The sequence below is a fragment of the Sturnira hondurensis genome, unplaced genomic scaffold (genome assembly GCF_014824575.4).
Source record: "Sturnira hondurensis isolate 20B ecotype Veracruz unplaced genomic scaffold, ASM1482457v3 Scaffold0005329, whole genome shotgun sequence".
Lineage (NCBI taxonomy): Eukaryota > Metazoa > Chordata > Mammalia > Chiroptera > Phyllostomidae > Sturnira > Sturnira hondurensis.
In genome coordinates, this window is record NW_028077960.1 from 5,467,208 (window position 1) to 5,485,033 (window position 17,826).

General features: G+C 44.5%; 1 protein-coding gene across 1 annotated transcript in view; it reads right to left on the minus strand.

Annotated features, from left to right (window-relative positions):
* THSD4 (thrombospondin type 1 domain containing 4) overlaps positions 1 to 17,826 on the minus strand; it is a 593,206-nt gene that overhangs the window by 442,579 nt on the left and 132,801 nt on the right. Inside the window, exon 6 of the mRNA XM_037047150.1 lies at positions 9,940 to 10,042. Coding sequence (XP_036903045.1) covers positions 9,940 to 10,042 — 103 coding nt within the window. The remainder of the gene's footprint in view (positions 1 to 9,939; positions 10,043 to 17,826) is intronic.

A 17,826-nucleotide genomic window follows, 5' to 3' on the forward strand; every position in this document is an offset into this window, starting at 1 on the left:
CCGAAAGCTGCACTGTCCTGTTTCAGTCTATTTTTAATGGGCTTTTCAATTTAAATCAACATCAGCTGCCAGAGCATGACTTTGGATGAAAGCTGCTTCCAGGGATTAATCCAAACCTCCGACTACTCCCCCAAACGAAATTCAGTGCAGCCCGGTACAGTATGGCTCACTTGGCAAAATTTTAAAGCAAAAATTACCGTATTTTTCAGACCATAAGATGCACCTAGGTTTTCAAGGAGGAAAAGAGGGGAAAATTTTTTGAAGCAAAAAATGTGGTAAAATATTTAATAAGACATATAACATAATATTTCACCAATGTAAAGGTAAAGCTACATTCAGACTATAAGACGCACCCCCCCCCAAATTTGGGGGATGCATCTTATAGTCCGAAAAACACAGTAATTTAATAACCATGTGAGATCTATGGTTGCCCTGCCAGTGCCTTGCCCTGCTCTGCTGCTAACTTCTAGCCTCACTAAACTCACGATGAGGCGTGTCTGTCTAGTGTTCCTGACCCCTGCAGTACCTGGCCCTCTCCACCCTGCAACCTGCCATGTTCCTGTCCAGCCCAGGGGCTGGCTGCCCTCCCCAGCCAGTGACTCCATAAAGAAATACCATATGCAGTAAGGCTTAAGAGAAAACTGTTAACGGAATACAATGTAGAACTTCGTTTTCCAAAACTTTTCTTCTCAGCAATTACTAAACAGCAATCTTGAGTGGTGAATTCTGTTGACCAGCTCCAAAGCTTTAATCACTTATATGTATAAAACCTTTATCTGTTTTTAGCAGTCTTCGGTTCAAAACCAGAAATTCATATGGAGCCTTTCCCTGTTTCACTTCTGAATCATTTAAACATATCCAAACAGATACATGCCAACAGAGTTACATGGTGGTTTCCTCACAGGGAGTGTTGGTGGGTGCCGGTGCTGGCTGTGATGGTGATGGAGGCGTGTGCGCCAACACACACATCTCGGACAACCCCAAGGGAGAATGCCAAATTACAGATAAGAAACTAAGTCGTACAACAGTACCCACAGAAGGGTGAGCTGAACAGGACCTCATACCACAGAGCAGTGACGACCACCTTTGCTTTGCTCCAGGAGACCCAGAGCCTGCACCATCTTAGCCCCAGCACAGAAAGGGCGGAAAGGTACGCCTCCTCCAGTGGGTGGTCCAAAGACCCCTGGACATTGTGGGAGTGTGAGAATGAGGCAGCGGCATCGAGGACCAGGAAAGAAGGGGAAGAGCAACAATCCAGAAATTTCTCCCATGTGAACAGGAATGCCCGTCCACGAAAGCCTTTTATTTCAGTAACCTTACAGAAAAATATATCCCAATATAAACTCAGTTATTCAGTATTCGTGGTGATGATGTCATGTGAAGTCAGGATACCAGGACAAGGAAGTACTCTTCATTTTTAGGCTGAAGCCAGTGGGGTTCAGAAGCAGAATGACTGGATACAAATTATTGCTACTAACTCAATTTTGCTTTGCTGCCGTAGACATGGCCTCAGAGGCAGAAGGGAGTATGATTTCAAAGTGGAATGAAACCTATTTAACACACAGATATCACACAACCCAATTTTTAGAAACCAGCCTTGACTTAGGTCCCACACCTCCAGATACCATGCAACCCTGAGAAGAGTCCTTTCTGTAAAGACTCGGGTGGGAAACCGGGCCTGCGGCAGCACTTCAGCCACCCTCAAGTGTCCTCTTGGAAAATGACGACCAGCCACATCTTATTGGGTTTTAGTTTTCCTTTTAAACGAGAGCACGTTTTACACAATAATGTACAACAACATGAGCTCCTCATATTTATTTGCATAATTTCCCCCATTACTGTATTTTAAATCAGAAGCTTTACATAAACATTTGTAGCAAGGCCCAATGCAATGTTGGCAACTTTGTGAATCATTTAAGACTTGCATTTCTGTTCAATCAAGAACAGAGACTCATCCCAGATTTTTGAGCAACCAACAGAGTTAATGAGCACCTCTGTCATCAAATCTGAAAGATTGGGGAACTATAAAGACAGAAAAGAACCAGTCTGTGTGCTGATGCTTTCCTTCCTATGCCTGTGCCAGACATCACCAATCAATCCCAGTGAAACTCACTGTTGCTGAGCCCAGGATCTCAGAGCCATACCTAGCCAGAGCGACCATGGCCAGGAAACTTGCCCATTATAACCCATGAACTACATTCTGAAGAGAACAACCAGGATGGCAGACAAACAGCATGCTCCAATACATATGGAATCAATGGAAGGAAACCAATATTTAAACGCCAGTGAACTCAAATCCCTGGTGACGAGACAGCTGCTTTCAAAATGTGAAGAAGGAACCTGGTCGTTTTGTTCAGTGTGGCTCCAAGGGTAGCCAGGCAATAAATAGTCATTGCAGAATAAGCTGAAGTGGCATTATAAGAATGCGTGGGGCAGTGTTAGGAGGCCGGGAAAGCAGCCCACTGGGTGAGAGCAGACTGCTGAGGAATGCTCATCTTCTTCCAGCCTACCACAGAAACACAAGAGTTTTCTTTGAATTTTTTGCAAACAAGTCCCACTGGTCCACAAAATGGTCTCACTGAAATGTCTAAGAAATGGAGACTGCCAGGTAGTGTTGCTGTTTAATATTGTAGCTTTGGGGGAGGGACTATGCAGTTGGGGAGAATTTCTTTGATATACATGTATGGGACAGGCTGAATTCACAATTTAAATAGAAATCACACATTTGTTGGTCACCTTGTAGCTCTAAACCTTCTGACTCTAAAAACCTCTTGGTGCTGGCCCAATAACGATTTCTTAATGCCCACGCAAGGTGCCACGGCATGTCCCGACACTCTCCCAGGATGCATCCCTACGATGAGAGACCTCTGCTCAGAGCGTAAGAGAACCGTGCTACAGGGATTAAGACAGAGTCCCTGGATTGCCTGGAAAAGTCTTAACAGTCTTGATGCAAAAACACACTTGTGTGCTCCTAAAGGAAGTGAGCAGGTCGCAGTTCGGTTACACAGAAGGAGAAATTACCCTGGAGCCTCCAAAGCAAAAGACCAGTCTTAGCTCATCAGGCTGTGGTTCTGTAACTTCTCATTTAATCAATTCTTCTATTTTATTCTGTGAACTGGGTCAGACCACCCAACGCTGAGTCCCGGAATCTGTGGGATAGGAACACCATAGTGACTTCTGACCTTGCCCACCACAACCAGCCTCACCGGGAGGACTGAGGCAGTCTGAGCAGAAAGCTGAGCTTCTTGGGAGAAAGGAAGGACAGAATTAGGTCTCATTATTTTGTCTTTTGCAATGGGTTTGAGCTCTATGCTTGGTTTGTTTAAACCCTTAAAATTATTCACCTTTAGACTGATCTGCTTATTAGATGTTGAAATATAGCCTGAGGCCTTTCTTTACTAATGACCTAGCATGACACTGTTTCAAGTGCCAGGAAAGAAATTGCTTCTACACAAATCATTTCCACCTTCCAGAATCCCCTAGAGCAGGGGCAATTTTTTCCTTCAAAAAAATCTTTCCTTTTCCAAATTCAAACTTTCCCAGTGAAAAGACCAAGACGTGCGGTAACACCAGCTCCTACTTCCACTCTGCTTACTCTTCAGAGAGAAACACTGTGCATGAGGACACACACTTCATATACAGAACCCCAGCGGGGAGCCAGAGAGCCAGACTAGGGACCAGGATCACGGGTACCACAGAATCACTGCCAACTCCCTGCACTGCTCCAGAGGTCACCTCCTGGCACATGAGGCAGTGGGGTGAGAGAGGACGCCACAGAGCCCCAGGCTCTCTCCCGTGCCCATGAAGTGCACACTGATCACCCTGCCTCAGGCCAGCACGTTGCTCAGGAGCACAGGGGACCGCACAGTCACATGCCACACATCCATCTTCCAAGAGGCCTAGCTGTAGAAATCTTCAGAAATATAACACAATGAAGAATGAATGAGTGATACTCATGTGTTACATCCCAATTTCAGTATTCCCTCAAAAGTGTTAAGAAGCCTCGTTGAGCCTACTGATGAAATGACAGTTGACAAGCCAGGAGGGTGGTCCTCATTCATGAGTTCCTGTCATGGGCACTGGTCACTTTGGGCCACCCAGGATCCACTCTACCTTCTTTTGTTTCAGAATGTGCACTTCTTTTTTTTGAAATGAATTCCCCCCTCTCTTGTGTAGTCCTGGTGAGAATGTCAATCAGGACCCCTAATCTGCTGAGGGGCAGGCATGTGGCCCACGCCAAGCCAATCATGCTCTTTTTCTAGAGCTCTGAATCTTGGATTCAGAAACCCATTGGAAATTACCCACTTCAAAAGCAGCACACAAGCAAGACCATCCACCGGGACCCCCAAAACTTCTCAGTTTCTGTTCTTCTGCACACTTCCTGTTGTTTCTCTGAGCTACTGGATCCTTCCAATAAAGTCCTTTTATGTTTGGTTTAGCCAAAATTGATGTCTACTGATTGCCAAAAAAATGCTAATTATTACAAATATCCAGCTTGCTTCCTTAGATTCTGGACCTATCTGATGATTTCTAGGCCCAACAAAGCCCTATAAGCCTTAATCATTCTAAAATTGATACTGTGCACATGTGTCCATTTTCCCTGAAATTCTCTTGCTCCTCCATGGTTAGTCAGAAAGAGTATTAAAAATGAAATACAATAAGTGAGACAAAGAGGAGAAGGAATAGCAAGCCTTAGTTTGATATCTCTGAACTTATTGTAGCATAGAAGAAAAGATGGAAGACAGGCATACTTTTTCTTCTGGGAGAAAATGTATTGTTGGTTCTACAATGGTAAATTTATACATGGTTCTAAATGTTACTTTCAGGAATTGGAGAGATAGAGAAGATAGAGCTTAATGGTCTTTTTAAAGTATAATGTATGTACAATAAAATGCATGGATCACAAGTATAAACATTCGATAACTATGTCAATTACAATACAGAACATCACCATCACTGCAGAAAGTCCCATCATGCCTCTTTCTAGCTAATCCTATCCCAGTCCCACAGACACTCCTGACTTCCATCAGCATTGCCCAATTTGTCCTGTTTAGAACATATATAAATAGAATCAGACGGTATGTACTCTTGTATCTGGCTTATTTTGTGCAACAAAATGCTTCTGAGACTCCTCCCAGTTGTCATTCAGTAGAGTGGATTTGTTGCTGCCGAGTACTGCTCCACTGTGCACATGTACCACAGCTTGTTTATTCAGCCTCCTCTTTGTGGGTAGTTGGGATGCTTCCAGATTGGGGCTATTATTTTTTTTAAGGCTGCTGCATTCTTACACAAATTCTTTTTATGGACATATAATTGCTTTATTTCTCTTGAATAAATGAATTGTTATGAAATAGTGAAGAGCCTTTTTACAATTTTTATTTTAAGTATATTTTATTGATTGTGCTATTATAGTTGTCCCATTCTTTTTTTCTCCCCTTTATCCCCCTCCACCCGGTACTCTCATTTCCTCCAGCAATCCCCCCATCTTAGTTCATGTTCATGGATCACACATATAAATTATTTGGCTTCTCCATTTCCTATACTCTTCTTAACCTCCCTCTGTCCATTTTGTACCTATGATTTATGCTTCTTATTGCCTGTACCTTTTTCCCCCATTCTCCCCCTATCCCCTCCTCACTGATAACCCTCCATGTGATTTTCATTTCTCTGATTCTGTTCCTGTTCTAGTTGTCTGCTTAGTTTGTTCTTGTTTTTATAGGTTCAGTTGTCAATAGTTGTGAGTTTGTTGTCATTTTAATGTTCGTAGTTTTGATCTTCTTCTTTTTCTTAGATAAGTCCCTTCAACATTTCACATAATAAGGGCTGGGTGATGATGGACTCCTTTAACTTGACCTTATCTGGGAAGCACTTTATCTGCCCTCCTATTCTAAATGATAGCTTTGCTGGATAGAGTAATCTTAGGTGTAGGTCCTTGCCTTTCATGACTTTGAATACTTATTCTAGCTCCTACTTACTTGCCTGCAAGGTTTCTTTTGAGAAATCAGCTGATTGTTTCATGGAAACTCCTTTTTAGGTAACTGTCCCCTTTTCACTTGCTGCTTTTAATATTCTCTCCTCTTTAACCTTTGGCATTTCAATTATGATGTGTCTTGGTGTGTTCCTCTTGGGTCCAACTTATTTGGGAGTCTCTGAGCTTCTTGGACTTGCATGTCTATTTCCTTCACCAGACTGGGGGAGTTTTCCTTCATTATTTTTTCAAATAAGTTTTCAATTTCTTGCTCTTCCTCTTCTCCTCTGGTACTCCTATGATTCAGATGTTAGAACATTTAAACTTGTCCCAGAGGTTCCTAAGCATCTCTTCATTTTTTTTTGAATCGTTGTTTCTTCATTCTGTTCCAGTTGCTTATTTGTTTCTTCCTTTTGTTCCAAATTCTTGATTTGAGTCCCGGTTTCCTTCCCTTCACTGTTGGTTCCCTGTATATCTTTCTTTATTTCACTTTATACAGTCTTCAATTCTTTATTTTGCAGCCATACTCAATCATTTCTGTGAGCATCCTGATACCAGTGTTTTGAACTATGCACCAGATAGACTGGCTATCTCCTAGTTGCTTAGTTCTTTTCCTGAAGTTTTGATCTGTTCTTTCATAAGAGCCACATTTTTTTTTTGTCTCAGTGCCCCTGTTAGGTGTTAAGGGGCAGAGCCTTAGGTTTTTACCAGGGTAGGGCAACCCATCTCTCCACATTGTGGTGCTGTATGTGGAGGAGGAGTCAGAGAGGGGAAAATGCCACTTGCTTGGCTTTTGCCCCACTTTCAGTCACTTCCCCTGCTTCTCACAACCAATTGTGCCCTTTTGGGTGCTGCTCTGGTGTTGATTCCCAGGTGGGTAGGCTTGCGTATATTCTAGGACCCCATAGGCCCCTCCAACGTACTCTTCTGTGAGACTGGCCATTTCTCCCACCACCACAACCCCCACAGATTTTTACAGCCAAAGGTTTTGAGGCTTTATTTTCCTGTGCTAGAATCCTGGATTGCATGGTCTGTCTCACTCCCCAGTTTACCTGCATGGGATATGCAGAAAAGCTCCCAGTCCAGCAGCCACCACCTCACCCACCTGGTCCACCAGCCACTGCCTTGCCATCCATCCTCTCAACCCCAGCTGCCCATCTGCCCCTCCTGCCAGTCTGGATGAATGTTTTTTCTTTAACTCCTTAGTTGTCAAACTTCCATACAGTTCAATTTTCTGGTAGTTCTCATTGTTTTTTGTTTTTAAATTTGCTGTTATCCTTCTTTTGGTGTGTGAGGAAACAAGAGTATCTACCTATGCCTCCATTTTGACTGGAAGCCTAGCCGATATCCTGAAGAGTCTTCCAAAATAATTTTGAGAGTGAAAGGTGGGGCAGGAACAGGTATAAGTCATCACTGTTTGGTAAACAGGGATGTTTGGGTACCTGAATCCTATTTCTGTCATCTTTATAATAGAGGTCTAGGGCTATGAAAAAAATTCCTAGACACCTTACCTGAGGATAGATCACCATAGCCAGGAAATGTGATTAAAGTCCTAAGAAGAAGCATGTGGTGAAATTAATGTATTTATCAGAAAGTGGACTCTGCATTTACTAATCCATGTGTCCTTGGACTGAATGAGCACAGCTGCTTTCATAAGCAGGCACATGTGAATAGCAGCAGACATCCAAACAAAACCGAGAGCCCAATGCAAAATCCAGCCAAAAAGTATGAACACCCTGCAGAAACATTAGCAGTGTCTTCCTCCCACAGGTCAGCCTGGGAGTCATTTCAGAGGAAGGAGGACAAAACCAAGAAAACAATCTTAGCAGCAAAAAGAATTATTTAAACAAAGCCACAGCCAATGCAACTTCAATGATCAAGAGCGCCTCCTCTCCTAGGCATGTGAAACATATTAAATGTCAGTAAATACTTTTGAAGAATGTGAATTCTCTAGGTAAAGTAACACATGGTAGAAGATAGCTGATTTCTCTAACCTGCTGCCATTCTGCATTTTTCTTTACTTTGTGAAACACCAGGATTCTAATTGGCTATTAAAATTTTCAGTGGTCAAGAAGTACATAACAATTTTTGTAGAAGATTCTGTTTTTTTGTCTGTCCCAATCCCCATTCCTCCACAGCTTCAGATTAAGTGGGTCCCCCACCACAGGGTTATCACATGACCTGAGCTATATAAGCTAGTTCAAGTACCCCCATGTCCACACTCAGGGCCCAGGGATGGCAATATGACTCGAACAAGGTCACAGTACAGTTTTTCTGGGACTGCAGCCATCACTGGGCATGTTGGATTTCTAAGCTGTCATAATACATCACCACGAACGGGGCGGTTCAAAACAACGGGGATTTACTCTTTCTTAGTTCTGGTGTTAGAAACCCTAACTCACAGCATTGGCAGGGCCATGCTGCCTTGGAAGCCCCTGGGAAAGAACCTCTCCATGACTCCTGCTTTCTGATGGGCCCCAGCACTCCTGGGCGTTTTGGGGCTCGTGGCCGCGTCACTCTATTCTCTGCCTTGGTCCCCCTCGGTCTCTGTGCCTGCATCTTCACAGGTGTTCTCCTTTCTGCGTGGGTCTCCGTTCTCATCTTCTCTTTTTATAAGGAGGCCTGCCACACTGGATTAAGGGTCCACCCTACTCCAGCACGACCTCTTCTTAACTTATACCTCAATAACATCCACAAAGACCCTGTTTCCAAATAAGGTCACAGTCAAAGGTACCAGGGACAGGACTTGGACATATCTATAGTGGGGACACTAGATGAGAAGGAGCTTCTCCCACTGAATGCCGTGGCAGCCGGCCCACCCACCTGAGAAGTAAGCAAACAGAACCAAGAGATAGAGAAAGGCCGGAAAGGCAGGGTCCTAATGTGATTCAATTCCTGGAATGTGTCTGTATCGGAAGCCCAGTCCACCTTTTGGGTTCCCCAATAGCATGACCAACAAAATACCTTTCTCACTGAAGTGCATGGAGGTTGAGTTTCTGACACAGCAAAACGTCCTAATTAATATAGCCACCAACGAATAGTGCTATATAACGTGACATCAAATAGCTTCCCCTAATCTGGGTGGTGAAGAGAGGGTGGGGTGCAGGAGAAGAAGATTGGCCATGAGATGATAACTGTTGTAATTAAGTGATGGGCATACAGGGGCTTATTATTATACTGTTACATCATTCTTTGTACCCTCACATACACATGAAATGTTCCAAAATGAAAACTTTAATTAAGTGTTAAAAAACAAGTTTCCTCAGGGACCCATGCTGAAAGTCCAGCACAATTTTGGGGTTTCTTTCTCTGTGACTGGAAGAAACAGCTCAGAATTTAACACTCAGCAGTCCAAAAGCCACATTGTCATCTGAGTTTCAGCAAAGAAAAGTGACTCTGGGTCCAGAGCAGCACTGACGAGCCCTGCCAAAACCAAATCTTCTGTCATTTTGAAATAGCAGGAACCTTGGTCTACGGACAGTGCTGGCCCACCACACTTCCTCTCTGGGAACAGCGTGAGAGGCTCCTCCTCCATCACCACCCGCAGCCCATGACAGCCAGGCAAGTGCGAACCCCACAGTCCAGCACGTCTTCTTAGGCCGCACCAGCCCCCGTAGCAAATTCCAAGGGAACATGGTGCTCCATCCTACTCACTCCTCATAACCTACTTTGAACCTCTTGCTCCAGCCCACTCCCATCCCCACCCCTGTCCTGTCCCACTCACCCTGCCATCCTCAGACTCCGCTTGTTCTATCCATGCCTCATCCCTCTCACGGACACTCCAGGTGTCACCTGAGCTAGACTACCCTTGGTAAGGACCCCTGCAGGCTCCCCTCTGCCCTGCGGTCATACTTGCCTCTCCCCTGCCACTCTGGTCAGGAACTCCAATGCCTCCAGCATCAACCAGAAGGCAACAGAGCAAAAGAACAGACAAAAATAATTCCTACAGACAGGACCGGGTCTATTCTTACCTTCTGCAAATGGCTCCCATTCATAAAAGCGGCCCATGAATGGCTTGTTGTTGTAGGATGCGCACTGTACCTCCCGAATACTTCTACTGCTTTCTGGACACACCTAATAAAGCAAACAGTAAAAATGCAATTAGCATCTCTCTCTCTCTCTTTATATATATATATATATATATATATATATATATATCTTTTCATAGCCCCAGCCAAATCCCGGGAGACTGCTCCAACTTTAAATACCAGTCCCCCTCTACTGAAACCAGGATTTCTGAAGCAAATTTGCTGATTACCTACCTAAAAAATGTTAAATACAGACTCCAAGACTTCACTCCAAGTTTACTAAATCAGAACCTTTGTACAGACAACTAAATTTTTAACAAGCTCCCCAGGTTAAGGTTTTGCACATCACAGCCTGAATACCACTAACCTAGACCTTTTGCGCCTGACAAATTGGCCTGCTCCCTTCCCTCAGAGAGGGCGTCCATTTCCATCTTTGACTTTGTTCATGCCCTTCACGTGCATGGGATAATATTCCCAGAAAACTTGCACAGAGCCCTACCACGTGCAGACACTGCTGTGCACACATTACACATGTTAGCTCATCTAAAGCTCACGACCGCCAGGGAGGCAGATGTGAGGGTTCGCAGACCTTCCACACGTGAGCAAACTGAAGCCCGGAAGAGCCACACGGGCTGTGAGGACGGAGGCTGGATTTAACTCCGAATGGTCGGATCCCTGCCAGACTGCGTCTCAGGGTCCTCCCCATCTTGTCTAAATTCTCTCTACCGCCTAATGCAGGACCCCCCCACCTCCATCATGCAAAAGAATCACCCAGAGATCTTCTGGGAAATGCAAATCCCGGCATCCTTCCCCCACGGATTATCTTTCAGTAAGTCTGGGATGAGGTCCAGAAATCTGTATTTTATCAAATTATCCAGGTGATTCTGATACTCTAGACTAGTCAAAGAAAACATTCAGTTCCCTATGCCTTATTTCTGCTTTATTTGTAAATGCTACAAAAGAGCAAAGAGTGACGTAAAATAAATGTGAAATAAGAATCAGAATCTCTCATTCAAATCATGGATAAAGTATGATCGAACATCTTTAAACCTAGCCGCACTCTGTTTAAGTGTGGAGTGTGTGTATGAGTGTGTTTTAATAATCAGACAGGAAAGGAATCTGGCCCCTTAAATATTAAAAGCCCTGTATGTAAGAATTCTTTGGAATAAACCACTAATAAGACAGCTCAAAGTCCTGAAGGATTTACAAAGAAATCTACGGTACGTGTCAGAAACACCAGGTTTCCTGAAAGACAAGAGAACGGGGTGGGGGGCGGGGTGGGCGGTGCGCGACAGCAGGGTCGGGGAATGAAACCAGGCGGCTGAAGAGCATCTCCCGCTCAGCGAAGGACAGTCAGGGAGGCTGCTGGTACAGCACGCGGGGCCTTCGGGACCCTGCTGCAACCCAAGCCAAACCTCAGGGAACAAGAAGCCATGCGAAGCAGAACGTGGTGGAAACTGGTGGGGAAAAGGTTGGGGTGGCCTGTGCTCCGACATCAGTGAGAAGCCCGCAGGCCACGGAAGGGCTCTAGAAGCCCTCCAGCCGGAACCACGCATGCTTCCAGCAACGGCAGCTGTCTCCATAAAGGATCTGGGGTTGGGATGCTCTTTACAACACTTCGGGCAGAACCAGAATTCAACTAGGATGTACATGGATGAGTGACTCGGGGGAAGTGACCATCCTTGCAACCAGAAAAAATTGCTAAGATGTCTGTTAAAAGTACAGATTCTGGGGCCTCACCCAGGGGAGGGTGGGGAAGAGGCCCAGGAATGGGTGCTGGAATTGCTCCCTCAGGTGATTCCGGTGCAGCCAGCCTGGCACCAGACTGCACGGCCACACCCAAACCTCAACCTCACTCTAGATTCCTTAATGTGCAATCACAAAGCGATCCAACCCCTTGGATATACTGATGAGAAAACCAAGGCCTGGAGAAGTGGCCTATTTTGCCAAAGGTCCCACAGTGACATAGAGACAGGGCCCAGAGAGCTGTCACCCACCTTGGCTCTCATCAAAGACCAGAGATTAGAGCAGAACTAGTGACCTGACTGTCCCGTGCCTCAAATAACCACACCCACATAAAGCCACCCTGCTCTGCCACCAGGCTCCAGCCAGAAGCCACCCTTAATTAACCTGGTGGCAACTACCAGAATTGGAAGCTGTGGACCAAAGTAACGTAGCCTTCTTTTTCTCAGCCAAATGGTGCCAATAGGCCAAACAGGGAGCCCATGCACCTTCAGAGTCAGTGTGAAGTGCTCAGTATTTGATTATATAAATGTTTATTTACCCACAAGCAATTAAGTGAAAAGTGTTAAAATGATTATAGGGTATGTATGTGTGTAAACAGACCGAGAGAGAGAAGTTAAAAATGTAATCTCTGGAAGGTGGGTCATAGACATTTTCTCTTCACAATTAACTTTTGGTTTATTTGTATTGTCTCGTTTTCCCACAATAAATATGTAATAATTACATAATAAAATTTACCAGAGTTGAGCTTTCAAGCACATTTGGTCCTGGGCCCTTTTGCATGTGCTTCTAGTTTATAGTCTCATGGTTGTTTTAATGTCCACAAACACCTGCTGTAGGTGTACTTATTACATCCACACACATCTGCCAAGCCAGCCAGTCACCTGTGGGAGATGGGTCATGCCGGGTAGCCCACCCCTGGTATCGGCAAGTTCTTTATATCTGAGCATGGTCCAGTTACCTCCTGAGGCAGAAGGATTTAGGTGGCATCAGGTCCACAGCAGGGAGTCCCCTACAGTTGCCAGGGGGCAGCCAAGCCCAGAGAGTGGCCATCCTACTAGCAGTTAGCATGGGAAGGTACAGCAGGAAGTATAAGGTGCCCTGGCGGATGGGCACGGCCCTGTGTGTGACCCTGAGCAGGGACCCCTATGAGGCCAGGCAACCTGCCAAGTAGAAGCAGGGCCCTACTTCCTGGGAAGGAAAAGAAAAGAAAAGAAAAATGTAAGGCTCACAGGGCCCAAATGTGGCAGTGAGTCATTGAGACAGAATTATGGCACAGGTGAGGAAGCAGCTGAGGTGATGAGGGTGATGGTGATGGTGATACTAAGAACAGATAATGTTCACTGAGCACTTACTATGAGAGGGGACTCCCCTAGAACCCCAGAATTATCTTCTGGAGGGTGGGCCTCTTGTACTACAGGCTTCCCCTGCTAGGTGAGTGTTCTAGGAACCCATCTGTATCAGTGCACCAGCTGGTGTTGTTAAGAAAGGCTGCATTCAGCTTTAATGAATTTTTTTTTAAGACTTTCAACGTATTTGCCCATGTCATGATGGGTGATTTGTGAGCACACCTGCCCACACCAGGCTGAGTGTTTAGCAGTTTTGGGCCAAAAGTGGAATGGGCCCTCCTACCCCACCCTCCCTATTCATCTGATCTCATCCCAAGTGACTTTTGTTTGTTTGTTTGTTTCCCCAGATGAAAAAAGCCGTCAAAGGCAAACATTTTGTTGATGTGGAAGACATGAAACAAAAAATGGCAGAAGCACTAAAAAGCATCAAAATCTATGAGTTCAAAAATTGTTTTAAGCAGTAGAAAAAAAATGTCTCCATAGATGTATTGCATCAAATGGAGAGTACTTTTTAAAAAAAAATACTTTATTTATTTATCTTTAGAGGGGAAGGGAAGGAGAGAAATATCAACGTATGGTGGCCTCTCATGAGCCCCCTGCTGGGAACTGGCCTGCAACCCAGGCATGTGCCCTGAGTGGGAATTGAACCACGATCATGTGGTTCCCAGGCCTGCGCTCAATCCACTGAGCTACACCAGCCAGGGCAAATGGAGAGTACTTTGAAGGTGAATAAAGTTTAAACATGTAAGAATAAATACACAGTTTTTTATAAATAAATTTCTTGGTACCCCCTCATAAATGCCAGACACTCCACCATGTGATTTATGTATATTAGCTCATTTAATTCTTAGGGCAACTATTATACCCACTTTACAAATAAGAAAGCCAAAACCCCCCAAAAAGTTAAATGAGTTGCCCAAGATTATGGGACTAATAAGTGGTGGAGTTGGGATCTGAACCCCGGCATTTGGGTTCTAGAACACATGCCAGTAACCACTACACCATCATGGCCCTTGAGAGTACGTGGACAGCAAAGTTAATAAGCTGGGAGCTGGGAGCTGAGGATGAAAACCAAGCTGGCCATGGAAATTCTGTTTCACGTCTCCTGTAGATTAGATCTGTTTTTCCTTGTTAGACTCTTATCAGTATATGATCTCCTTTCAGTTTACAGGCTCTCTGAAGTTAGAAATTCCAGGTTACGGGTCATTTTACATTCATTATATTTGCAGTGGGTTGTTTCCTGATGCTGTAGACTGAGTCACTCTCAGCTTATCAGTAACTGTTTCTATATTACACTGTGAGTTAGCTTTGGGCAGATTTTCTGCAGACAGCTGATCCCTCCCATGGACATGGATTTTTGGAATTTACAGGCCAGAAAACTGAGACAGGGAGAAAGCCGTGTTACTGGAGAGCAGGCTGACTCAGGATGAGGCCAGGAAAGAGTGGCGCTTTATAGCCAAGTAACGCCCCAGGACGCAGCCTCCCTTCTGTGCAAAAGAGGGAGGGTGTTTCCACTGGGCGCTTATGGAAAGAGAAATAACGATGCACTTTAATACAATAAGTTGAGTCCTTATAAAGCACTTCAGGCCCTATCCCAAGTTCCACCTAGACCACTGCCTGGGGTTGCTATGAGTCACAAAGAGTGTTATGGAAACTGGGGCTGTGTTTCCAGTGACCCTGGTTGGAGATGACAATGGCTGTACCTAACTTCATTGCTCAAGAGGCCACTGTTGTGAGCACACACTTACCTTTGGTTAACTAATTACTTTCAGTTCCCTAGGAGACTAAAGAGCAGCATCCACAATGAAAGTGGCACCAAGGAACATGACCTTGAAGTGTGCCTGGGTGAAATAGGCAACTTTTTATCCATTGCTCTGGATTTGACCAAAAAGACCAGCTATCATAGCAACATACAATGCACTTATCATCACCACAGTGAGGACACCTAAGAAAAAATTTAGCGAATATCCCCGCACTGCCATGAGACAGTGGCCACGTGGCCCCGGGCAAAGCACTTTGCTGCTCTAAACCTAAATTACCACTGCCACCTCCCAGGTATTTTTGCAAAAATTAAATTAGTAATGCATTAAAGTTTCTAGCTCACAGCAATGCTCAATAAATGTTAGCTGAATCAGAATCTAAGTGGTCATGGAAGATGAATTCGCCAGTTCCAGAAGCGTAAGTGCCTGACAGGTAGGTGTGCCGAGCGAACATTCCCCTCTTTCTCTTCTACAGCTGGAAACAGGCTTTGTTTCCAACTGTGGGATAATATGACCATAGGCCAGACTTTCTTATGAGTAACCCAGCACATTTCTCAAATATGTTTAATATCTGCCTTCTCAAGTTACTTGGAACAAGCTCAACCTTGCAGAAACCGCTCTGCCACCCCTGCCACTTCAGCCCGCCTGCCTCTCAAGGTGGAGAAGTGGTTTGTCCAGAAGAGTTGAGTCAAGGCTTTGGGTTTAAAAAAAACAAACAAACAGAAAACACTTTTTTCCCCCCATCCAAGTCCATAATGTTTTCCTACAGCAGTGATTTTCAACCAGTGTGTAAGAATTTTTAAAATATGGAATATTTGACTACTTAGGGTCACTGACCTCTTTTCCCTTAGATTGTCAAAAAATAATAACCAATACAACAATAACCATTCTGGTGTGAATGAATTAAAATTATACTCATTTTTTGTCAGATCAGCAAAAAATATATTATTGGGTGTGCCTCAAAATTTTAGTCATCAGTGTATGTGTGCCATGAGATGAAAAAGGTTGGAAATCACTGTTCTAGAGAAAGGTGTTCCCTTCTCATTTAACAGGTACATAAAGACCCAAAGGAAGTTAATGTGGTGAAGTCCACCCATTCTCCCTGAAGAACCCGATATTTTTAAGTACTCTGGACACAGGCCCATAAAAATATCGGCCTTTCCCAGGAGTGCTTACTTATTTCTCCCTCTTTAGAATATTAATGTATCTGTCTCTTTAAGAAGGTCTCAAAGAGAACATGTTTCTTTCTACTAATCAGGAAGTATATGGCAAGATACAAACTTTTTAAAACATTTAAAACTCCCACTTCACCAAGGAGCATAAATTTCCTAGTGGCTACTTCAGGGTCACATGAGCAAGGCTGGTTTCCTTCCCTCTGCTCTCTGCCAGGGCAGGAAGTGAAATTCCTTCAAAGGGAAACAGTCAGTGTGCTCCTGCCAAGAGCCAGGTATTGTGCATCGAGGATGCAGAGAAGACTCCGTCATCATAGTCTCTTGAAAGGATTTCACAGGTCAAGGTGAGAAAAATACGGAATCCAAAATACACAGTGAGCACAATTAGGTTAACAGTTGTTCATGTGGAAAAAGGCACACAGGCTGTGATTTCAATGAGAAATTGAAATGAAATTGAAATGAACTACCTACCCCCTGGAAGTACTTCACTGAAGAAGAATTTAACAAATTATTTGGGCGCTAAATTTCTAATCTCACAAAACAAGAAGTAACTGATTCTTCCTAATGTTGATAAATTAAGGAAATAAAAACTACTAATCCACGATCTACAATTAAAAATATAGCTGAAAGTTGAAGCATGGCTAGCAGAGATCGGCAAAGCGGGGCAAAAGGGGGTGATTTCTTCCCCTGGCGGAGTTGGGACTCGACACAGAAAATCTGCAGCTGGCGAATCAAGGAGCAGAGGTAGGCGCTTGCTACTCAGAGTGATGTGGAGACTGCGATCGCATCCTGGGGGGCGGACCAGCACATACCTCTCTCTGCCACTGTTACAGTTCTCCCTATTTGCACTAGTTTTTATAATCACGGAAAGGGACAACTGTGAGCAATTCATATACAGGTGTGTGTGACTCACACACATATAGTTCACACTTATGAACTACATGTGAATACTTCCACTCAATATTTACATATTCATATACAGTTCACATCAGTATATGAAAGGCCACTGATAGAACATGAGGAAGTCCTTTCTGTGGAAAATTCCAAGTGGTCTAAGAAGATGAAAAGCTGGACAACACAGAAAAGCACTGACAGCAGCAGGTATTTCCCGGATAAGGAGGGTGCTGACAAGTTCATGATAACAGAAAGTTACACTTAACTTCCAGTTAGAGGGCCTGTCCCTCTAGTAACTGCTCCCGGCTAGTTTCATACCTTACAGAACTGCACTGAATTTTTACCTGGTCCACTTGCTAAGTTCCTCTTCAAAACTGCAGTCAGGGAGTTGTTAGCTATTTCATTCAGTGCCAGAATAGACACAGGGCAGAATCAGAGTCTGCCTGTACAGAGCATGCTTCACCCACTACCCTGGAGATTGTTCAACATCTTCCCTTTGATTCTCGCATACTGTGAGGCAGAAACAACTCCACATAGATAAATCCATTGTCAGGAGCCAGTCTCACCCCAGGGAAATTTACTGGGAAGCCACGGATCCCAGAGCTCAGCACCGTTTGCTAGGAGCCGCCTTCAGCCTGGGTGCTCCTCCTCTCCGAACTGAAGTGTACTCTGTCTATACTCAGCATGAAGTCTCCTTTGGCAACAAAGAGCCTTAAAAACTCACAACCTTGTCCCCACCTTGCCCTTAATGGCCTCCCTTCTCCAGAAGGAGCCGGACTGACATCCCCTCTCCAGGAGAAAGCCCTCTGAACTCAGAGTGCTTCAAGAAGGTGGGGGCAGAGACACCACCTCCAGCGCAAAGGGCACGAAGTGTCTCTGTCTGTTAATGTATTTAGCAAATAACAATATAAA